At 45.5% G+C, this 25,378-nt stretch overlaps 1 protein-coding gene across 1 annotated transcript in view; it reads right to left on the bottom strand.

Moving 5' to 3' along the window:
* COL22A1 (collagen type XXII alpha 1 chain) overlaps positions 1-25,378 on the bottom strand; it is a 295,276-nt gene that overhangs the window by 82,402 nt on the left and 187,496 nt on the right. The window contains exons 24-29 of the mRNA XM_025214699.1: positions 15,185-15,238; positions 3,973-4,026; positions 3,275-3,328; positions 2,284-2,337; positions 920-973; positions 433-477 (exon numbers count right to left, since the gene is read on the bottom strand). Of these exons, the coding sequence (XP_025070484.1) occupies positions 433-477; positions 920-973; positions 2,284-2,337; positions 3,275-3,328; positions 3,973-4,026; positions 15,185-15,238 (315 nt within the window). The remainder of the gene's footprint in view (positions 1-432; positions 478-919; positions 974-2,283; positions 2,338-3,274; positions 3,329-3,972; positions 4,027-15,184; positions 15,239-25,378) is intronic.

Genomic DNA, 25,378 nt, shown 5'->3' with positions numbered 1-25,378 from the left:
TCCCTAACACATACTTTTTTCACTACTGCAATATTTAGAAATCAAGCAACACCACTGCCCTTCCCTGGTATCATGCAGTTATAAAGAGGGCCCTGCCTTTCAGAAGCATCAGCGCTGCTCTGCATTGGTGCCATGCATCCAGGGGAGGATGCACATCTCAGGAAGCCTCTCTGCCTCTCCTTTTTCTCATCCATCAGGAACAAGACCATACCATCCAGGAGGTACAGCGTGCTTAGCTACAGATCAGTTTGTACAGAGCTTTCACCATGTTTTGGCTGACCAAGAACTTGATTAATCGGTACGCTATTGGCCTTCAGTTAGAGTCACATGAGTGTTGCTTATCTTGTTACTGGCTAAAGGCTCTATGCTTATTTATAGTCCCTATATACTACTCTGGCAGATAGCCTTGTTAAGGCAAATTGGGCCACTCACCTGTTCGCCTGGTAGACCCGGCAGGCCACGAGCCCCTGTGTCACCCTGGTAAGATAGAAGAACCACATTAACATAGCAAGGACCCTACAGCTCTCTCGGCAATGCCTTTCGGTCACTATGTTGCATCCTACATCGCTGTACAGTGGATGCATCTCTCCTGCCTCTCTCTGAAAACTGGTCCCCTTTCAGGGCCTAAAGCACGGTGATCCAATGTACATCACCTATCAACCCCACAATGCTTTGGAAGCACGAGTCAGCCCCCACGTTCGGGGTTGGGCTCGGCTGCATTTTTAAATGACACCTTATGCCAAAATAAATTGTACCCAGACACACATGGCACCTACTCTTCCTCCTTGCCCCAGTTCATAGGCATGTCACTCCATTGACTTCAGCAAAAAAATGCCAGGGGAAATAAAATCAGCATCAGGCCTTGCCAGACCTGATTCATATCGATAGCAAGTTGCATGAAGTGGGATTCCTTCCCTACCTTGGGACCAGCTTGTCCAGAAGAGCCTTCCTTTCCCTTTTCTCCTTGTTCTCCCTGTAGGGAACATGAATGAAGGTTAATAAAGGACTACTTCTTTCAGCAGCTCATCATATTTGCAGACAGAAGTTAGTGAGGGGAGTACTAAGGGTCAGATTTCTAGTAACAATGACCTGTGCAAATGTGTACGAGTGTGTATGTAGGTGTGTGCATTCATGTGTGCAATCCTGGCATGTCTTCCCAACTCTAAAAATATTAGTTTACTGAATCCCAGAAGTGCTTCGACCCCATTCTGAAACCCCAGGCCAAATTTCCTTTTGTAACCTCAAGCCTTGTTGTACCATAGTTCCTGAACCACAACTACAAACATATACACAATTTTCCTTGTGCCTGCACAGTGTGTAAGTGGATTTGCCCATGGATTGCTAAAAAAGCAATACATTGAGGAGGGCTGAGATGCTGCTTATTGGTCCAACAGGCTAATAGCTTAAATCTCATTTCAGAAGCTGGGTAACAGTAGTGCTAAGTGAAAGGTTGCTGAGACGCACTTAAGATCAAAGCATGGCTGTCTTCCAGGGATATCTTGGAGCAGGGAATGGATTAGGGACCCCGGGGTAGATTAATCCCAGTGCATTCATGCAGGGGAAGCAATGATTTCAGCGTCCTCCTGCAGCGCACGCAGAATGTCAGCACAGCACTAGGTATTGGGCATGTTTGTGATCATACAGACTGGAGGCTACTGCCAGTCTGAGTCTGCTCCTGGCTATGGTATTCATAATGCTTCCACCTACCCCTTGTGGGGATGCACTTGCTGCTCCTCTGGCTCTGGCTGTTAGAGCTGGAGTAGGGCCCTTTCCTTCATTTTATTCAAGCAGCATCAGTGGTGACCCACCTGAGGACACTAAGTCTGGAGACTCACTTCCATTTCCCTGCGATAGCAAGTCAGAAGAAGGGAAGCAGCTTTCTAAACCCATCATCACTTGTAGCATTCATTGTAGTTTTCTTGTTGTGCTTGATCCCTCCAATGGGGCAAAACAGCTAGGGAAGGGTTAAAAGCTGTTTTTGCCTTTCACATAGCACAGTAGGAGATTAAAGGAATTAATGCACCATCTTTCTAGCCCCTCTGGGCCCTGGAGGCCATATGTGTTATGCGTGTGCTTGAACAATACACTGTGCTCCATCCAGCCACCTGCGGGGCTGAATGTCCCCGGATAAAATACCTCAAAAGTCTGTCCATGATGTTGCACCTCAAGGCTCAGTGGAGTGAACTAGGACAAATGAGTACCTGACTTGGGCCCATCTGTCACTCTGCACAGTTGATAAGGGAGGGAGCTAGTGTGATGTGAACACAGGCTGTTGTCACTTGCCTTTTGACCCAGAAGTCCAGGTAGACCATTTAATCCATCTTTGCCAGGCAAGCCCTAGACAAGGGAAAAATGATTAGTTGGAGGCAACCTTCTTCTTCAGATGGTTTCAAGCAACATCTTGTCCACTGTCTAGCTATCAGGCCTGAGCACGTGACCTCCAGAGGTCATCTTTTACCCTGATTGAAAGGACAGCGGACCCACAGAGGGAGATTGCAACACACAAGTTTACTAAACCAATCCCATAAAGCAATCCCAGCCAGTGGCCACTGGATGTCACTGTAGCCACAGAAAAAGAAGAGCACACACGCATGTTAAAGACTATAAATTACTTGATTCTTAAGTAAATTTAGAGATGGCATCTTTACTTATCTCTTCCCAGTCTCTTCTGCCTGCCAGGATAGAAAAAAGTCTGCCTCCTTTAAGTGCCAGTAATTCATTAACTATACAATCTATCTTATCTGCATTAAACCATCAGCTGGCAGGAGCCGGATGAAAATTATGTCCCTAATGTATTACAGAAGTAGGGGAAAACATTGTCCTCTTTCTGAATGTCAGTTGCTTATACAGCTGATAACGAATGTTAAGAGGTTGTGGGAGGTGCCCATTAAAGCCAATTACATCCTAATTACTCTGCCTTGGCATTAAGCAGCCAACAGAAATTGCTTTACCCTTCAAAGTTGGAGATGCTGTTTCAATTCATGTGCCAATTCAAAAGTATCCATGTACCCGAATCCCAGTTGTACCTGTGTAAAAGGATCCTGAGTCCTGGTTTGGTCGACAGCGGTGTTTAAAGCCAGGATGTCACACACTAAAATCCTAAGTCTCTAATGTTTAAATTAAAGGAGGAAGTGCTCTTAATGGGCTCATTAAAAGCTTTTATGTTAACAACCCAATGGCAGGGGAACAAAGGCTCTTGCCTTCCTATTTGGGACACATGCACACACAGTCACCGACCACAGAAAGGAGATGAAATAAGCTGCTTACAACTTACAGGGGGTCCTGGAAGGCCAGGTTTTCCTGAAACGCCAAGTTCTCCGGGCAATCCCTAAAATGAAGCCATAGCAGAGAAGCATCACTGGTTCTGACCCACAGCAATCAAGTGATGTTCGCGCCCTTTCCCCCATTGCAGCTTACTGATTTTCACTCAACCCGATCAACACTATTCCCCCACCCGCAGTGGCATGTTTCTACCTTAGGAAACCAGTGGAAGTGTTAATCCAGTCTGGAGTTGCAAGAGTTGGTATTTAATGTAAAGGTAATGATGGCTGTTGAAGAACCACTACCTGAGGCCAAACATTGCCTCTCTGTGAAAAAGCATAAATGAGAATACATCCTTAGCCGAGGGCCCACCAACTCTCATTAACTTCAAAAGGAGCAAGAGTGCAGCTATCCCATTTCAGTACGGTGATAAGAAACCTTGCCCTGTGGTGCTCTGGGACCACGCTGTGGGCACTGCCTCCTGAAGTGGAAGTGGTGTAGCCACATCTGTGCCAGGCTGGGACCATGCCAATGAAGCATGGACCCAGCACCAAGCTAATGCAGCTGTTTTGCACAGAGCAGGGACTTCATGTGGCAATGCAACGTTCCCTGGCACCATACCAAGGGAGCACAGGCATACCACACCCTTACCTTCAAACCACTATCCCTTTCCCCTATAAAGTAAAACTAAAGCCAAAGAAGGTTTCTTACTGGAGCACCAGGAGTGCCACGGGGACCAGCACTGCCAGGAGGCCCCAGGGGACCCTGAAGAGGAAGAAAGAACAATGGTTTATCAAACTCACCAACACGCAACCTTGGCCTGTGCATGGGGACTCTGTTCAGGGAAACATAATTGCACAAACCACATCCTTTTTTTTTTCCATTTCATTTACACAACAGGAAAGATGCCAGGACTGAGGTCTCGGGGAGCCTGCGTTCTCAAACCGAACAGAATTACCTGCGTTTCACAGGCAGCCTCTTCTGCTGCTAATTATCATCCCTGTGAGATGAACTCTGCCCTGGGCTCTGCTACAAGCAATGAGTGAGTCTACAGCAATCGATGCTAACCCGCCAAGCAAAGTTTGTCCAATGAAACATTCATACGGCATCCAGCCTAATTCCATCCTGCTCAATGCTGCTTTCAAAGAAAAGGAAGAAATGATCTGCTTCTGCAGATAGATTCTTCTGAAATCATTAATGTAGGAAATTGTGTGGGGGTTTCTTTCTCCTAAATTCAATTCCATCTACTTGTCTTCAAAAATGAGGGATTTGGGTAGACTATATCAAAGCCCAGACTGTGTATCAAGTGGCCTCAGTACATTATACAAGTTGGACATGGAAATGCTCACTCAGTTCATCTTGTGCATCCCCTTGCTAATACAGTGTTGCCTGCCATGGATCAGCCAGTTTTTGCATAGTTTAGTTTTAATAGATTAGAGCAACAGAGATTCCAACAGTATCCTTTGGGAAAATTTCTGACTATATCCCTCACTTTAGCAATGGCAAGCAATCCTGAGCTGGAAAGAGCGCTGGTCCAAATTGTCAAATGGAGGTCCTTAAAGTAAAATACTTGCATCTCTTTTTAATAGACTTAAACAAGTTGCTAGATAGTTAAAATGCTGCAGCTTCTACTGAAGATGCAGGGTGTGATTACAGTACTCATGGTTTAAAACTGAGAGATTCCTGGATTGGGGCAAATCATACAACAAAGGATGTCAGCAAAGGACCAATGACTGAGCTATAAAAGCTTCACAGCATGATTTTGCGGGCAGCTCCAGGTCTTTTATTTTGAAAACTTATGTGTAAGAAATCAAATGGAAGTAAAAATGAGACGCAAGAACAAAAAAGGATGCGTCAGCACCTTAGCCAAGGAATCCTGGCAGTGTCAGTAGTCGATAGCACAGGTCGCAAAGCCTGTGACTTCAATATTGCAGGTCACGGATCAATATTATACCTTTTATTTATTCATGTAAAGGCACGAGGTGGCCGAGGAGCAGTTTGGGGGTAGCAAGAATGAAGGATGAGGAGATGCTCATCGCCCTGTGGTTTAGATGAGGGCGTACTAAAATGCAATGTTCAAGTGCACTGCCTAAGAGGCATCTGGAAATAATGTGAGTATCTGACCAACAGATGGGGCTGAGTAACCAGAAATGGGACCAGGTTAGACTCCCATGGCTGGCTAGAGACATATAGTCTACTTTTAATATAGCTCTTTCTAGATTAGATAGCATTATTATTTAGAGAGGGCCTGCAGTCTACAAGGATATCACCTCTCAAAGAGGAGACATGAATGCAGTCCCGGTTTACACTGACCATGTTGATGTAATACATGCCTAAGCAGAAAACCCATCTCTGGGGAGATGAGATGCCACAAGTCACCTGCACCTTACCGACATGGGGACCCCTTGATTGTACTAGTCAGGTGACGGCCAATGTCTATGCTAGCAAGATGCCTACCTAAGTTAGCAAGAGAGAAATCAAGTGCAAAGAAGAGTCCAAATCATCCCTGGGTCAGAGACAAAGTACATATACTATAAAAAGGAACAAAAAACACATGAAGCTTTCTGGGGAAGGATACTTTGTGTCCACAAGTCTGTCTCTCCCAGCTATACTGTTGGTCTAATAAAAGATACCGCCAAACCTTTTTTCCTATATTGGTAATTCCCAAACCATAGTGGCCACACGAGCACTAAAACATGCACTGTTGAAGAGATCAGGAGATTAAGGAACATGGGAAGTGAAGAGGCTGGTATTAGAGGAAACGCCAGGCTCGGGGTTACAGGCAGAAAAAGGACCTGGTCCCACTCTTGTAGAAGCCAATGACAAATGGAAATAGCAGAATCAGGCCCAAAAAAGTGGATGAGAGAGTATGTGGGCAGTGGGGCGGGGGCTCGGCATGCTAGTGCCATTCTGGCGGACCACTGAAATTCTCCATCTGCAGGAATTTCTGAAAGGCGCCTCAGAAGGGTTGGGAAGATGTGAATAAGGCGAGGGAACAGCAGTGGCAAACAAGGGGAGAGGGTCCCAGATGAAGGGGCTGCGTGGATGAAAGCACAAGGAGAAGACTGCAAGGAAGACGCAGAAAAAATGGTAAAAGGAGAGAGCCTTTTGGGGAGTGGAAGCAGAATGAGAGGAAAAAATAATCCTGTCACTCTGTTTTTGCTCAGTCCAAAGTAAATAGAAATTAGACATGAATCCTGAAAAAAAATCTCAACTGTTGTGGAGAAAGTAAGCATCCCCATACTGGGTTAGACTTATGGGCCATATCTTGTCCAGTAGCCTTTTCTCAGAGAAGGGCTACTACCAGATGTTCTGGCAGGAGATGCTAGAACCAGGATAGGCAACCCTGGGCACGCATTCCAATTAGTGGCACAAGAAGACATTTTCCCCGGCATGCCTCCTGAGCCTGGCATCCTGCCTCGACCAGGCGGCAATACACGGGGATGGTGGTAATCCATCCCCGTGGAGCTGCATGGGCCAGCTCAGGCTGGGCTCTACCTCAGATGCCATTGGGCGCCCCCGTCCGCCTGCCACGGCTCAAGTCTGTGGAGCCCCAAGGCAGTGCCTGCTTCCCACCTGGCCCCCTCTCTCCTCTGGCTGCTGCCTTAGCAAGTTCCTGGCCAAGCTGGCCACAGTGCCTCCCTCCTTGTCTTCTTCTCCCCGCATTGCCCGGACCCTGTCCCGAGTGCCCAGCCCAGGTGCTCAGCACCCTGGTGCTACTGCCACCTGGGTAGATGGGGTGTCTGTCTGCCCAAGCCCCGGCTGGGCCCTCCCTCTCAGCCCTGGGCCCGGGCTTCCCCTGCTCCAGGACCATCGGGGAGATTTGAATGCCTCAACCCTGGCGGCTGCTGCTGGGGTGTCGCTGCCTTCCTCCACTGGACCCTGGATCAGTGGGCTGGAGCCACAGCCAGTAGCAGTGGGAGACATGGACAGCAAGGGACCCACCCTCTTTCTCTTGTTCATTTTTTTCTCTTTTCTTTCTCTCTCTCCTCTTTCTTTTTCTCTCTCCCCTCTTTTTTTGTCTCCTCTTTTTCTCTCTTCCCCTTTTCTCTTTTCTTCTTTCTTTCCCTCATTTTCTTTTTTCTCTGTCTCTCTTCTCTTTTTTTTCCTCTCCTTTTTCACTTCTTCTTTTTCTCCCCTTTTCTATCCTATTTCTTCTTTTTCTCTCCTTTTTCTTTCTTCTTTTCCTCTCTCCTTTTTTATTTCTGTCTTTTCCTCTTTCTCTTTCTTTTTTCTCTCTCTCCTCTCCTTTTCTCTCTCTCTCTTGTCCTTTTTTCTCTTTTTTCTTTGTCGTCTCTTTTTCTTTTTATTTCTCTCTCATCACCACATGCTTAACTAAAAAGACTACAGAAAAAACAAAGGTAGCATGTGAAGTTTTATTTATTGTCACCAGGTTTCAGAATTTTTGGAAAACCTAGTATTTACCCCCAAAAAAGTAAAATTTATGATTATTAACTATATTAATATGCAGTGTATGCCGCCATGTACCCCCTGCCCTGGTTTTGTTTTTCTGGTATCTATCTTACAAGATAGATGTTGTATTTTTTTCGGCACTCCAGCCAAAAACATTGCCTATCCCTGTGGGAGAAACCCCATAGAATATGCATGAGACAATCTCTCTCTACCCCCAGGGAGTCTCACTCTAATCCCAGCTAGCCAGCAATCATTGTAAACCCCCAAACATGAGGTTTCATTTTCCCTCACAGGCCTTTTAAAACCTTCATTGAAACATATTCTGGATATTCCTGCAAGCTACAGAAATGTTCATGCCAAGAACCCAACCGCCTTCTGCAGCAAGGAGTTTCACCATCTAGCCATGCTTTCTAATTGCTGCCAATAAATCATTCCAATCTTTTTTCTCTTGAAAACAAGGCTGAGCGGGATATCCATCTCTGGGGAACTTTGGAGGCAAAAGTCTCCCGAGACATATAATAACTGAGATTGATGAAGTGCAAGCAGACCAATACCCCTCTCTGGGAACAGGTGCATTGAATCCACAAATCTGCAGTGATGGGAGGACGCCTACAATCTCAGAAGCCTTGCCTGCAGGAAGCTGGTGGACTATTTCATTGCCAGGGCTCCCTGGGAACAGCACTGTAAAAGGACACCTCCTTGACACCATGAGCAGTGCCAGACATCTCTATGGCACAGCTTGTGGGAGCTGCATGCTGCTACCGCCTTTCCTGCTAGATTTGTTACTCTTTGCAGGCTGGACTGCATTAATTGCTCATTGGTATGAAGCAGTCGTGGTCACGTTCATAAAATCCATCCTATCCTGTTCATATTCAAGTTACTATTAAGGCCTTCCCTTCTGCCGTACTGCTTACAGCAAACCTGTTTTACATTATAGATACACTGCCTATTTTTATTCCCTTTCCCCCAGTCCCTGTTCTTACAACCTAAAACCATTGTAAAAGCAATTGACTTTCTTGGGCATCAAAATGTTCACCAGAGCTTTCTCTTCTTCCTAGGATGGATAACTTGCCCTGCAAGCTGCAAGAAGCAGAGCTCCAGGGAGGAGAGGAGCTGAGCTTGACTGGACAAGGAGCAAGACTTCATACTTCAGGGAACCTATGAGAAAGCCCCTGCATCACCAGACAGCAGAAAATAAGTATTTTGGGGACTTGTGTTGTAGCTCATTGCCATGGTGTCATGTTTACCCAGGATTGGAGGGGCCTTTTATTTGAGAGCAGATGCTCATATTTTTATTCATTTTGATTAAGTACTGGAGGATTGGGTTGTGGGTGTAGGTGGGCACCAAGAAGGGTGCCAGGAACACCTTAAGTCCCAATCCCTGCAGAGAAGGATCAAGTAGTAGAAGGGGGCATTCTGTGACAGGCAGCCCAGCCTGGGGTCAAGGACCCAGAGGGCAGATGCTGATATAGCAATAGTGCTAACAGCAAAGGCAGCCTAGCCTGGGGTTAGAGACCTAGGGGCTCAGAGCCCGCATGGGTGAGACCAGGGAGCTGAGAGGCCCCATGTGGGTGAGACCAGGGGGATGAGGGACCCAGACAAGAGCCTAAGACCCAAAGCAACCCCCTTCTCCCCCCACCTTCTAGGGGCAGCCTCCTTGCCCAAATATAGCACCAAGACGTGGCAGGAGAGACAAGAGGGTGGAACCCTGAAAGGCAAGAAGGGAGTAAGCAAGGAGGTGAAGGGGTGACTTGGCCACCTCATCACTGGACCCGCTACAAATGGATACAAAAAGTTCACTCTTTTGGAGATGTGAATGTAGCAACCTAAATCAGGTTTGCCCAGATCAGCCTATGGGGATGCCTCTACCAGCTGCATAAGCTAGAAAGGTGCACAGAGGAAGTTTCTTTTCTATAATCAACTTGTTTCTATCATTTGTTCATTGGTGTCACAAGTCCATCCAACACACGTGATATCCCAGCTCTTTTGCTCCTAGTGAAAGGAGATTTTCCTCCTTCACTAACTTCCTATTGATATTGTTCTTGACACAACATCAAGGAATGCAAGGTGAGGGAGTGAGTGCAGCAACTTAGACTGCATGGCCAAAGTGGAAGACCTGGATTCTTATTCCTCACTCCGACAGGGCAACCTTTGATGTGGCCTTTGGCAGGGTTTTCATCATAGGTCCTCTCCTTGTTTATACCAGCTGAAAGGCTGATGTAATCTATGACCAAACCATGTGCCCGGGCCCTAAGGAAACTGTGGGAGTGAATAAGTTCCTATCACAGTTAATGCAAACTAAGTACTGAGGGTTGGCACACACCACTCTTCTGTAAAAAAAAAAGGTGGTCAAATTCCAGGAGGAGGTGAATGAATGCATCGTCCGTAATGCATACTGGAGTGTAATGACCTCTCCAGAAAATGGCCACTGGATCTATGAAACTATGAAATGAAGCCTGCTTAGATTTGTTTCCTGTAGATCACATATTCCATGCTGGCATCCAAAGCCTCTGCTAACATGAAAAATATTTAGATACATTCTTAAGCCATGTAACAGAGACAGGTGTTTTTTTGTTTTTTTTTCAGATAGCAAGAAAGGCCTTTAAGACATAAAGAATGTCCTGATTCTCAATGCAATGATAATGAAATGAACACTGATCCCACTAATGGGTCTTTTTCATGTCTAATGTCTGTGCTGGTCTTCTCCTTTCTTTTGAGCCATTCAAACTCACACAACCTCCTCGATCCTATCTGTGGTTATTTTCACCCGTGTTTTCCCTCTCTCTCTCCTACTCCATTTCCCATCCCCTCTGTAAGGGGTAAGACCCCTTTGCTATCCCCACTCTGGTCCACATGCCTCACTCCACTGCACCGATTCCCGGTTCCTTTGTGAAATAGATCACAAAATGCCCTTCTATTATGCCATGTATAATAAGCAGGCTTCTAAATAGTTGTCGCTACTAGTTCCTTACACCTACTTTTGCAAGCTGTTTTTATGAAGGCTCCATTACAGCATTTAAGTGCTTTTCCTCCTCCAATCCTGCCCTATAAACTGAATAGTAAGAGGATGTAGGAAAGGTTTTTGTCTGCAACAATAAAAGCCAGGACACAAAGGGCCAAGTGTCCTATCTAACTGACTAACATACTTTTAACCATCTCAAGGGCTAGTTTTATCATTCCTAAATGGACCAGATCTCCACTTATGAATCCCAGTGGCGTGTTAAAATGAAGAACTAATGTTATTTTAGAAAATACCACTCCCGAACAAAGATTATTGATAATCTCTCTGAAGCCATAAGAATTTGATATAAAGGCAGCTTTGGGCAATGCCAGTTCTCATAGAGCAGTGTGGGGGAGGGACTTTTTCTTAGGCCTGCCTCAAATTAGCCCCACACCTTCCCCAAGTACCACTCCACTGCCCCTTCCCTACCTAATCTGTTGCTCTGCTTTTCGCCCCTTGCTCCCTGCCTGATCTGCTTTCCTATCCCTGGCCTAACGTGAACCCACGCTCCCCGTTTCCTCCCCCGTTTGCTGCGTACCACACACAAAAGCTGCCCATGTTACTTATGGCATACATGCCATAGGTTGGCTGCTCCTGTCTCAGAGACTTATCTTCAGCACAATGCAACATTTGTTCAACTTTATATTTGATTTAGTTTTGTATATTTCTGTTTATATTTAATTTTATATTTAGGTCATAACCTGGGATATCTTGAGGTCTCTCTCTCTCTCTCCCTCCTCTTTGCTTTTAATGGTTTCTATTAATGCCATGTAACAAGAGAAAAAAACACCAAAATATTCATCATGGCCCTTGTGCCCCAGCAGTATGAGTGAGGTCTCAGACCCAAGACATCTTCTTCTTCCCCCTTTTCAAGGTACAGCTCTTGTTAAAGACGATACTCAGCATTGCCTCCCAATGGTAAGCACTGTTGAGATGGTTTGGGTCCAGAGCACCTCTTTGCTTCAGGCCCATCTCTGTTTCTTGTATTTCTACAACCCTGTATTATAAATAGGACTTTGAAAATACAGCAGGTTCCAAGGGATACAGTCTGCTTTCACTGGGTTTCTTATACAGTACTTCTCATACTTATGGCATCTTTTAAAAAGGTAATGAGCTTGGAAGAACTCCGATCTTCTAGAATGACTCCACACTGGTCATACCATACTCGTATTCCAGAAATCAGTAGTAACAGTGAAGCTTGGATGTCTCCTTCAGAATGGAAAGGCTGAATGACCTTTGAGGCCAGCCCCAATCTTCCATTTGTTACTTGTTCAAAAAACCACCTTCATCCTTTCTTCCAGGTTGCCCCTCAGGTTTGGAAGGAGCTCCCTGTAAACATCTGCAAAGCCCTATCCTTATCATCCTTCAATTCCTCCTTAAAATGCTATTTAGCTGTGATGCTTACAAAATATTTGACAACAGCTTGTTAGAAGGGATGCTGAGAGATCTAATTACCATGCTGACCAGTGTTGGCCTCACTGTTTCTTTGCATTCCCCCATCTGTCTTTATCCATCTGCTGTCTTCTCTTGTCTTATGTGTCTATTATATGCTATTTGTCATGGGGACCATCTTCTGGTCCTGTGTTTGTATAGCTCTCAACACAAGGCTTTGATCCTTGAGTGAGATTCTCCAGTGTTACAATCACGGTAATAGTTTTGGTGAGTTATGGAATCGGGTATATTTACTCCTGCCTCTACAAAGTCTGCGTAAGGCAGAAGATAAAAATGCCTCATCCAATCCACATTCACTCTTCCACTATCAGGGAGGCTGGGGCACATTCACCAATGCTAGTGGTTACTGAAATAGAAATGCTAATTTTGTGGATATGAGACAGAACCAGCAGATATTCTTACAGAGGCAGTCCATGCACAATTAGGACTGAGTACAGAAACCAGCAACATTTGATGATTAAATTTCCACTGGAAAAAAGGGTCCAACATTGTCTCAAAAGTCTCCAAACCAATTCTTGACCAGCTCTTCATACAAGCTGGGAAATGAAGAGCAAGGACACAGGTGTCACCCCCCTTAGTCTTTCCCTTCTACCTGGACAGAAAGAGGCAGGAAAGACAACTGCCAGTCAGGTATTGTGTCCCCTGGGTGAAGTTATCCCACATGTCCTCTACACCGTGTCCAACGGAGTAAACAGGAAGTAAAGAGAAACAGAGGAGGCAAAAATGGTGGCTGTTCTTAAAGGCGTTGCCTGAGAAATCCACTTTCCCTCTTAAGTACTCATTGTATGTATGGATAAATGTACTGGCTTACATAGGAGACTATAAGATAGAAGTATTAATAAAGGTCCTTTGAAAATCTGACACAAAATAAAAACGGTGAAAGTTATTCGCATTATAATCAGAATGCAAGTTTCCCCTAGGAACACAAACCTGGAAGCCTGCAGCCTTAAGCTCAAGCTCAGAGTGTCATTGCAAGAACAGAAAAAAATCCCGTGTTTTCTCTCCTCGTAAAGTTAAAGAGCATAGAAGAACAGCAAATGGACAGACAATTTAAAAATCCCCAGCTCGTGCTGGGCTTATATCTATTTCTGCCTAACCTAAAGTTTGCAAGCTGTGATTCATGGAAGCCGAGGAGAAAGTTGCTTAATATGTGAAATCAGCAAATTCTAGCATTATAATTGAAATGGTATCATAAAAATATATAAAGGTTGATTTTAAAACCCCACACAGAAATGTAAAGCTGGAATGACGCACATCCCTTCTTTCACACTAATGGTTTATTATTAAAAAGGGAACAAATAAGTTATTATATTCACCCCTGGATTTTCAGCTGGAAGGAAGTCCCAAATAGGTCCAGCACAATTTTTGGCCATATTCACAATTTGTAATGTTGGGCAAGTTAATACAAACATTAAATAGAATTGCCTTATTGGAAATAGTCATGAGCCACCGTCCTAGAGCAGTTGACATTGCTTATGAAAGGAAAAAACAGGTCAGAGCCACTTCACTTCATGTGCTGTTCCAAACAAGAGACAACAGGCCAAATTCAGCCTGAACGTACAGCGTGTACAGTCTTAGGCATGGGTGGATCTAGGATTTTGAAAAAAGGGGGTGCAGATAGTGTGGGCAACCATCACATATAACAAAACACATTTTGCTCAAGTTAAAAAGAAACTAGAAACTTTATTAACATGCTAGGGGCCTTGGGCTATATTATTCGGTGTGACATTGAAGCAAAGCCAAATATAACTTTGCTGGAAGGTGCATCAATTTGCTATGTCATGTATAGAAACGCAACAAACTAGACGAAAATAATCAAAAGACATTTCATTAGTCCTGTAGTCATTAGAATTGAATGTACACGGGGTATTATGATCCCAGCACTCGTTCCTGACGAGGGCAGGGGGGTCAGACTTGATGATCTGTTCAGGTCCCTTCTGACCCTAGAAACTATGAAACTACATTTCTTTCAGACTCATAAAACAAAATCTAGCCTTCCTGGGCATCTTGGCAGTGCCTTCGGTGCTTTACTGAAAGTTATTTCCACATATGAGTTCATGGCTCTAGCTAAAGCTAAAAACAGCCTTCAGGACTGTGGCATAAGAGCTGCATTACCAGGGAAAGCTAACAGACAGCAGGATTACAGAAAGCAAGGCTAGCTTGATTGGTGAAACCACTCAAGACCATGAAAACGGAGAGAGGGTCGTTAACGCCTGTGGAACGGAGATTCCTGCCTGAAGGAATCAGATTATAATGAGGCTGGATTTCAATGGAGTCCCTCACTTCTGCCTGAATAGAAAGTTTGGGTGAAGAAGGAATCAAAAGAGGTACAACTGCCCCACCGCAACCCCTGGATCCACCCCTGACCTCAGGCACCACTGTGGAATTGCAGCAGATGGAAATGAGGGCACAGTCTGACCCATTTGCCCCGAAAGACTGAACTAAGGGGGAACAGAATGAGACTGGGCCACTTTGGAGAGCATTTGGCCTGTCTACAAAGATATTTAGTCAACTCCTTCCCATCTTCTTTGCAGAGAAACATGTACACGAAAGGCCCAAACCCAAATCTAAGCTGAAGGCTACAGGCTTCTTGAAGAACACCTCAATGTTTAGGCAACACTTTCCACTGAAACTGCTACACTTACAGCATCTGTAATTACCAATTGCACCATCGATAATTAGTAGGCGCTGCCCTAAATATTATGAACTGCTGCAACATCCTTTCAGCCTGTCTCAAAGACAAAGCAGCCAGGAAGTGCAAAGACTATTACCCTGCATGTGCAGGAAAGGTGCATTGAGAGAGGCTGCTGAGGGCAATTAAAACAAATAGGATTGGGCCTATTCCTCCTTTTGCTCACTTTGGTGCAAATCAGAGTAACTTCAAAGAAACTAGTAAAGCTGTACCCCTACCAAAGTGGTGTAAATACAGTGAAAATGAGGCCACTTAGGGCCTACAACATTGCTGATGTTCAAAGAGTGACATCTCCTTTGCCACTAGCCATTTTAGTTCTTGTTGCACTTCTATATTCAAAGGAAGAATGAATAAACTTTTCTTACCTGAGGTCCAGGCAGGCCATCAACTCCTGAGACCCCCATGTCGCCCTTCTTGCCCTGTGCATTCAACAGAGAAGTCAATGTTATGATCCAGCACTGAACATGGCTTCACAGACTTTTGTTCAAACACATGTAGACCAACAAAACACAGGGAGGTACTAGATGGATAAGTTAAAAACCCCAGGCCAGAGTCTAGCCAGGACTTGTATGTGCAACTTCAGTGATTTCACTACCTCTGCGCATTCCTAAATCACACTACTCTTGGCCTGTCCAACTGTGATAGCACCAGCTAGAGTTGCAAAACAATGACCCTGTGGCAACATCTCTTTTTTCAGTTGAGGTCTCTCCATAAGTTGATGAAAAGATCCTGAGTTAAAATGCATACTCACTGTGCAATAACAGAGAAGTCCTGCTTCTCTCATGGTCATGGTCTCTGTACATTAGTGGAAAAGGCTAACAATTATTGGACAGGCACTTGGCCTTACCACATCCACCCTTCCCTCTTGAATATAAGGGAAAGACAGTACAAGATGCGATGCCTTGTGCCCACACCTCGTCTGGGAGAGTGCTGCAGAGTTTGGGAAAATAGGCAGCTCCCGCTGGAGAGGTGAAGGCACAACAACGACTGTAGCCAAGTCAGGTAGGGCAAAGACGTCATGAGATACTAAAATGACATCACGAAATATTAGATTCAGATCAGAGCATAATCAATCCGGCGGCAGAAATTCCTCCCCAGTCTGATTCCACCACTGGTTTTCTGTTGCCAAGGTCCAAAGTGATCACACATTCAACCCCAAGCCATTCAGATCAACCGATTCCAATTAAAAACAAACAAAAATATCAATTGCCAATGCCCCCATACTAAAATACAACAAAGATAAGCTGTGAAATGCTGAGATCTATTTATAGAGGGATATATTATTGGTAAAGCATGTCCTTAAGCAGAATTTCCCCTCCGTCCACTGTTTTGTAGAAAGCTGTGTGTCCACCATCCCCTGCCATCACCCCAGAGGTGGCTACAGTCCAGCTGTGCTGAATCTGTGAAATTTGTTAGGGTTTTTGACCCCCTTTGAAAAAACATTTCAAAAAACTAAAATGCTCTCTTGTTTTCCAGGGTCTAACGCTAGACATCTTATAACATTAATAAGCCCTCTATAGTCAAATAATACTTTGAGCATAATGCATGAGCAAAGGCCTCCTACATTTAATACAATTTTACTTGTCAGACGGGTATGTGTGTCAGAAGCCTCTCTCAGTTATGCCCAACAGGATCCCTGGCTGCTGCCATTAAAAAGTTTTCTCTGAAGTTTGGCAGGCCTGCAGATAGACGAGGGTAGGGAAATAAAGGCACCTCAGAAATCTTCCCCCCAGAATATGCATACTGTTATTACATCCATGCTGGTTGCACAAACACACACAAACACCGATGCACACACACTCACACACAAAGAGCAAGACATGCTTATCTGGCTACAGAGCTTTAAAAGCAAAGTGCATACATTTATGTCTGTAATTCCCTCTTAGTTCTAGGAAGAGCATTTGAATCCAATTTTTCCCTTGCTTGTGCACTGGAGACATAAAAAAAATAACACTCCCATTTTTAGGGATGTCCCCTGTATTTAATAAGACAATCCGCACTCTACCATAATAATTCCAGAACGATAAGACGCTTTTATATGTGGCCCACTCTATGTCCCAGAAACATAATTTGTACATTCTGCTAATAAATGAGAGTTTTGCTTCTGCAATAGACTTCTCAAACCAAAAATATGCATTGATATTCAATGGGAACACTAGATTCCCTTACCTGGAGACCTACAGAAACATCTGGATGCTCATACAAATGAGCTGCTGCTACTCAAGCTTAGCCTGGTCTTCAAGGGGCAGACCTCACTGCTGCTTCTTCTGGCACAGAAGACCCCGCACAGGAGCCTCCGTGAAGCACCACTGTGCAAAGGGAGCAAACCGCAGACGGGGGAGAGCACAGCAATGAAGCATGCTCTTACACATCTGTTAGGGAGCTCCACGCTCCCGAGGCTCTGCGTACACAGGTGCACAATGGAGATTCGGCATGCAGAGCTCAGGGCAGGCGAGTGTGGAGAAAGGCGGCTTGGTGAACTGGACTAAAGGCAGGAGACATGCCTTCATTTCTCAGTTCAGCCAGACACTTCCCGTGTGGCATCAAGCAAGTTACTTAACATCTGGGGACTCTTTTCCAGCTGTAACATGCAGGAAATATGTTCATAACCCAGGGGCACTGTAAGCAGGAAATCAATAAGATCTGGGAGGAACTCAGTTGCTATGGCCATGAGCATTGTATAAATATCTAAATGAGAGGTAAGATCAGTCTAAAATGTGGTTCTCTTCTTAGGCAGGTTATCATAATTAAAGAAACTTCGTCTGATTGGACAAAGTGATTTGCCATTTACCCATATGCCTAAACACTAGGCAGAGCACTGAGATGCATGGTGTATAGTAGAGAAAGATTTAGGGGCTTGAAGCAACACTCTCTTTTTTTTCACTAAATTCTGTCCAGGGAGGGTACACATGGTTTCTATTTGATGGGTATGGAAGATGGAAATCTTCCAAAATTTGCATGTTTTTTTTTTTTTTTGCGACCGAAAAACAGTAGGGGAAAAAACCTGTGAAAAAATGCCCATATTTTCACTGCATTTCATTCTATCTTCTTCTAATGGGAATGGGTGCATCAGAGGACAGAATCTACCCCTTTGCTTATTTTTCTCATAATAATACAATTAAGACCTGTCAAACCCTACAAAAGTTAAAGCTGCAATTAAAAAAAAGCAATTAGCAGGCCCTGTTGTACCAGGAGGAGTTAATATAGCCAGCCTTGGTTCCATACCAGAGCCAAGAGGCTGTGCTAGCCATTCAGATACGTGCCATATGTTCTTTCTCCCAATGTTTCCTGTTCCCTGCACCTCTAATGTCAAACAAGATCATTTTTCAACTAGCCGTTGCACAGGCCAACTGCCTACGACCACCTGGGGTTGCCAGACATAACCCACAACACCCACATCACAACATGAATCAGCCGTTGTGCCACAAATCAGAAATATTCATTTGGCCAGGAAAGGAAGCCAGCCTAGAAGGTGCCTATTAAACATTTGGAAGAGTAAAACAAAACACAAATGCAGGAAGTGCTTAAAATGGCTTGCAGATTGGCTATTCCCCACTCCTACAGTGTAAAGCGACAGCAATACCAGTCTTGATTTTCAACACTGATGGAGGGAAATGACTGGAGAGGCAACACGTGTGGTTCTAAATATCTCCACCCATTTGCACACCCCAGCATGGCAATGATATCCCACATTGCTCACCTGCCTCCATAAGGGACCTGCAAATTTACAATCAAGACATACTGAGCTGAGCGCAGTGTGTGTCTGGATGTAAAGGAAAAGGCAGGTTTCCAGGTGGGATGTAGACAGTAGCCCCATGAACCGCTTAACCTCCATTTTCTATTAATACTACACGGCATTAAACTCTGCATGCAGTGCCAGCATGGGTGCAAGCACCAGCCATGGTTTTTCTGGGCTAGATCATCCTAGCCTACCTACACCGCTCTGGAGGAAATACAGCACTGGGGGTTAGGACAGCACCAAACTCAATACACCACTGAATCTCACTTAAACCTTAAGGCTTAGCAGGTGTGTGGACCTTGTGTTGGCTCTCCATGCACAGGTAGATTTCAATGCTTTAAATCACGGGGGAGGAAGGAGGGCTTTCAGCTGCCAGCTTCTTCTCCCAAGTCACCAACAACCCAGCCCCCAACCCCATGACTTGGGGGAGCCAGGAACACATTACACCTTACTCCTCCGCCAACATGGCTCAGAAGCAACGGAAGAAGCAGATGCTTGGCTTCCAATGATAAATATACAGTACAAGGTTTTATTCCCATACAAATGGCAGGCTGGGCTGATTTGAAGCTGCTACCAGGAGAGCAAAAGGAGCCTGCCCTTTCTTTAGGCCCAAAGCTGCAAAACCTTAGTGTCTTCAAAACAAGGAAATGCCTTAGAGCAGCATATAATTTAGACTGATAAAAGAGGCTGCAAGACTAATTTTTCTCCTGGGTAGGGGAAAAGATTTTGGCCACTCATGATTTAGCCAAACTCAGAATACAACAGAATTGCTCTGTCATGCAACAGCCTGTCTGGAAGGTACCGAGGACAGTCACTGGGAGAAATTATACCTATGAGAGTAAAACTCAAAGAAATGTCACATCACCTAATAATACTTAAGACAGAACCAGCAATTATGCTCTGTTTCTTATAGCAAGACTCATTTAAGTGCATATAAGTGTGTATCCTTTGACTGCATGAAAGGTATGTTATTTGCCTTCAACAGCAACTTGAATAATAGCACAGTTAAAAATGCATGTTTTATTGGGAATGAATATATTTACCTCGCCGGCAATTACAGTTTTGCTCTTGATTTAATCTAGGTTATCAATCATGCTATTGCTCTTTTTTACTCATTTGCCTGCATTTCTATTCCTGCACTGTTTGGTTAACTAGCTTTTGCAAGGAGGCACGAAGCTGTTTTGCATAGCCCAATGCCCCAATATAAGTACAAGGTTATTCAGAAAACAGTTATCTTTGGGAAGAGTGGTTAGGGCACAGAGGAGTTTGGGTTCTGGTTTGCTAGGGGAAGACTTTAATAAATTATAGGACAAGGCCATTTCTAACTCACTGTGCAACACACTGATCCTAAGTCTCGGGACACCCAGTTAATTCCTAATGGCCAAGATCACCTCTAACAGAACCATTACCTTCGCTAATGCTACACCAGAAATGCAAATGGCCCCAGGTGTAAATGTAGGAATCCTCATTTAGAAGATGTAGATTATCATAAATAATAGAGACCATTTGGGGTTGTATAAGGACTGAAGGGAATGCAAGTACTGTATTTTTCCCACAAGGGAAAAACAGTAAGTAAGGTGATGTTCTCCTCGGGCTTGAAGCAGCAGTAATGGGGACTGAGGTCATAGGGCTGTTGTGGAAGTCCCTCTTTGTCAAAGGCAAAGGGAAGGATGGGCACAGGCCAAGAGAACCTGGCTCCAGTCCTGCCTTGGACACCCTGAGAAGAGAACAACTGTCCTTACCCTGAAAACCTCCTCTCCCTATGCCAGCTGAACAGGGGCACAAGCATTTGTGCCCTATTTGGTTAACAAATAAGGTGCCTGACTTGGGTGGAAATCCCAGCTTGCTGTTGCCTGCTGTCCTGGCAGGGGCAATGGGGAGAACACACCGACTGCCAACATCAGCTCTGGACAGACCCAGGTGTGGATCCGAGCCAGGGCTGCTGGGGGATGATGCCGACAAACACCCAATTGTCGGCACCGCTTCAGACAGCCCCAGGTTTCCAATCGGATCTAGGGCTATCCGGACTGGGGTGGGCAATCACCTGAGCCGGGGCTGTCTGGACAGGCACGAGGCAGCCCCAGGGTCTGGGACAGTACTGCCCCTACCTTATCTGCAGGATGGGCTGGGGGCAGCCTGCTAGTGGCACAATTCGGGATCTGAGGAATTGCACGCTCCCATACACTGCACTTTCGGCCATCTCCATGTATAACTGGCATGACAAGACGCACGATTTTTGGGATGAGGCATAACATTTCTTAGCTCTTAAACGCACCATTACTTGCTCATCTGCCAGGGGCCTGGATTCTAGGCAGCTGTGAACATACTTCAAAACCCTTTGTGCTCAGGACTAAATTCCTCCACTGTCTGCAGCTTTTTACCCACTACCTGTATCTCCTGAGCTATTAAACAAACTGGAGTATCTGTACCGAGCACTCCTGTGGTATGTCCAAGTCATCCAAACATTGTGTCGCTTCAATCTTGCAACTCCAGCCATGGGCAAACTACGGTTGGGGGACAAACCTCTTCCCTCATCTTTAACTCCGGGGGAAAAGAAAGTAATATAAACAACCTACAGTAAATTCATGCTCTCTGAATTTTACCCCTTTCAATGCAGTTGCAGTAAGATCAGCAGAGACGCTGCTGCCTACAGTTCAGAGGTCTTCAAAGGACAGATGGAAATAACACAGCTCTGCTACTCCCACTGTGCAGTCTAGATATGAGGATATCAGGGCAGAAAGGTAGTCCTTGGCTGCCAGGAACACACAGACACTTGGAAGCTGGTGACTAATGAGACAAACATATCAGTGTGGCTTGGTCGAGGCTGGAATGATTATTTACTGGTCCCACGAGAGGATCAAAGCTATCAGTGAGATGAGGCTTCAGATGAGCATCTCAGCTGGAAGGAAGAGCTCAAGGGCAATTTCCACAAATGCCAGTAAAAGGCCTTTCATTACAGGAGAGTAAAGGACACTGGCAGATAAATGCCAACAGCTGATCGGTCACACTAGCTCACGCTCACCCCAGCAAGCGTGCTGTGGCTGAGGCTCCCCCACTTTTAAACAGATCTCATCAAGCTGCTTGTGACAGCTGCTCTTCATAACAATCAAACTGGAAACGTAAATTCATGCCGAACTGGGGCCCTGGGGATCGCTGGGGTGTGCGCGTGTAGGAGTGATTTGGAATGAATTTGTCGAATTTCCCTCTGGTGCAACTCAGCTGAATTCAGCTGAGCACGGTGCTCCCTCACCCCTCAAACTCCTTGCTGTGCCGAGGAAACCATCTGCCTGCATCCCCCATGACACAGTGCACTACCCTCGCCCCTCAGCCCTGGTTTTGCTCCGGGGCAGATGTAGGGCAGCTAATGCCTGACTGAAGCTAGGGTCCCAGTTGGGACAGACCTGTAAACCTGTATATATTCCTTAAAACCAACTCTAAGCCAAATGAAACTCTCTTACTCAAAATCCCTTCTCCTCTGTCTGCTTTGCAGCACAGGACAACTCCAGGAATTCAATTGTAAACCTACCTTCAGGTTACATCACTCGCTGCATAACCCTACCCTACTGGTCAGTGGCTTGGATCACACAGTCATTTCCTGTAGGTGGCTGCAAAGCTGATGTATTGCGTAGCAAAGGCACCTCTAAAAGGGGTTCAGCTCCAAGACTTTCAATATGAAGGTACTGAAAATAAAGATATGCTTACAGTGAATGTTACCACTTAGAAGCGAAGAGAAACCTTATATGGGTGGCTTAGAAAATGCATGTCCCTCTCGACCATGCACACACACACACACACACACACACACACACACACACACATAGAGGGTAGGGGTGTAATTGTAGGCCCCAAGCTCTGTTGGGTATGCAGGATGTCTTTTCCTTGTTTCCTCAGGGGCCACAAAGTGGGTTTGAAAGGGGCTGTGCCTCCATCCTTCCAGGTGCACCCAACCTGGCTGGCCTGGGACCCTTGGATACCTAGAGCCAGTGACAAGATGTATGTAGATTCCCCACACCAAGGAGACACTGGGCCTGAAAGTAGGGCATAAACCAGTTTAAGTGATCAGAAATTGGTTTAAACCTGTAATAGAACAGAAGCTCAGTGTGTATGAACCAGTTTCAAAATGGCTGAAACTGGTTTAGGATAAACCTGATTGAATGTAGTATCAGACTTAACTGATTTGGGTCCAGCCAGTTTATGCAATGCCTGTCCCAGAGTCCTTCCTGGTTCAAGTTAAACCAGATTCCCTCAGCATCCCAGCATGCTTTGCAACCCTGGGTTGGGCTATCTGTTCTAGACAGCAGGGCTGGCCCACCCCTCTGCTCCCTGACCAGAGCTCCCTGCTCCCTGGCTGTGCCATGCAGGCACAACAGGGTCTGCCTGGCTCTCCCCTGCCCCACCCTCCCCTCACTGCTCACTGCTCAAGGAGGGATCGCCCTCTCCCTCCCATCTCCCACAGCATGGACCCTAGGCATGTGGTATGCCAGCTAATGCTGAGAGGTGCTTGTGTGTGTGTCTCCAATTTCACGGAGACAGGCAGACAGAACAGCGTCTGCTTAGGGCTTTGTGGACCTAATCAATAGGTCAGCTGGTAATGTCCCTCCATCCCTTCCTTGGAAAAAGCTATTTAAGAGCTTGAACTAATGCGAGAGGCTTTTGTTTTGTTGATGGGCTGATAAACACTGTGTTATCAGCTCACTGCTGGGATACAGACAGTATGAAGAAGCAGGGAGAGGGAGGTTGAAAAGCTAAGTATCAACAGATGCAAGCACTGCCCTCCCCCACTCCCCCTTGCCTCAGAGTGCTAGCCAAGGGCTGGGGGATGGCAACACTCCTGCCCCTTGAGCACTGATCTGGGAAAAGCCTGGGATGGTTCAGGCAGGGTTGGGGTTTACACCCCTCCCTAATGAGAGGATCCTGCCGGGGCCTGGCCATGCTCACCCTCAGCTTAGCACTATAGAAGGGAAAGGAGGGCTGCTTTAGCGCCCCCTGGCTTCTAGCCTGAGCCACTGCAGGCATGTGCCCGTGTGCCAGCATTTCATCAGTCCAGAGAAAATGTCTGTGCAGTTGCAAACTGGTTCAACCTAGGCAAGTTAGACTACCTGCAAAGATCAAATCAATTCAGGCTCAGGCTTTTTGAATGTTTATCCCTAACCCCAATGACTGGTATTGCCCCCTCTTCATAAAGGCTGTGTCCACAGAAACCATCCACTGATCAAGGACCTGGTCCTTACCATGGTGCAATTAATGTGCAAGTGATGATGTGACCCGTAAGAAGCAAAGCCTTTCCAGTCTCTTGGTTTAGTAACCTGTCTTAAGGAGGGCAAACAAAAGCAAAACTCTCCAGGTCATTCAGTGGTCTGCTTTGAGACTTGCTGCGGGTTGTGACTAAATGTGAAAGGTGCATTTCTGGCTCTGGGGCTAAAAGCTCAATCTCCATCTCAAAATCCACAGTTGCTCTACAGACAAACAGAAGTACCTAGTACCCCTACCATGTTGCCTTACTAATAGCCCTTTTTCATGGGATGACAATGAACTCACTTGAATAAGGTTAGTTTCTGTAATCCCATGTTAAGAAATTACAGCCGAGGCCCTTTCTTTTCACAACAATGTAAACAGTACCTCTACCAAATGGCCCCTCACTGCTAATCCCATTCTTTGGCAGCAGTGCTATACTATCTTTGCTTCAGTATCAGTAAGAGCAGCAGCCCTGGCCCTACATGCATTTTACATCTCCTCCTCTTCTCTCAGTCCTTCTGAAATGTCTGATACTGTTTCTGCTGCTACAGCCGCTGCCAGTGGCACTCACCCGATGATAAATCATCGTCTGATGAAGTCTCACACATTTCAAGGGAGGTATCACCATGTCTCACTGAGAAACTCAGCTGGATAGGGCCAAACTTTCACTCTGTTCTTTCGTTGCCCCAGCTTTCATAACTCTAGTGCGTAAGGAATGAAGTCCTGCAAGAACTATTTCATCCTACTGCATTCTGGGCCATTTGCATTGCAGCTACCTAAACATCAGAGGCTTGCCAAGAACTCTTGTAGGGTGGATCTATCTTCTTGGATTGTAAAGCTCTCCAGGCAGGGCTGTCTGTCTCCTTCACTGGAGGCTTGCACTAGGAGGCTGGTTAAGTATTGGTTAGGGATGATTTAGCAGGAGCATTGCTGCAGTCATGCAAAGGGTTCCTGCAGTCATGCAAAGGGTTGGGCACCAAATGACCCTACGATTCTGTGCATTTATCCAGTGCCTGACACAATAGCTCCAGTCCTGAGTGAGGCCTCTAGAGCAGCCGTTCCAAACTCTGACAGATTGTGCACCACCGATTTAAAATGATGCAACCTTAAGTACCACCAGCAAATTTTAGTCATATAAAGTAATTATAATAAATCTGTTAACACATACCACTGACAGGTTGTCTGCATACCACTGGTGGTACCCCTACCACCGACCGCTGCTCTAGAGAATAGTACAATGATTACTACAATTGCTTTAGAGCAGACCTCTCCTGCATGGTGTCAGGGTCCTATAGAGTTATATAACTTCACAGGACTGCTGACACACATGCTTAGGCCAGGCGTCTTCCCTGCCTTGTGTTATTTGCCCCTGTGAAAAGAGAGTGCCAAATGGGTGCAAAATGTAACCAAATCCTTGGTTCAGGTAAACTCATAGCACCACTGAGCTGGAGCCTCCATCATTAAACCAGCTGAGGATACAGCTGCAGACTATTAGTGTCTATCACACACTCTGCTTGTACAAACATAATAACAGAAGGTGCAAGGTCAGGGTGAAATGGGCCCTGCAAACAGAGTGAAATCTTTG

Source organism: Alligator sinensis, unplaced genomic scaffold, assembly GCF_000455745.1.
Source record: "Alligator sinensis unplaced genomic scaffold, ASM45574v1 scaffold721_1, whole genome shotgun sequence".
NCBI classification, from domain to species: domain Eukaryota; kingdom Metazoa; phylum Chordata; order Crocodylia; family Alligatoridae; genus Alligator; species Alligator sinensis.
Note: the sequence above shows the minus strand (reverse complement) of the source record. Positions and strands in the feature narration are given on the sequence as shown.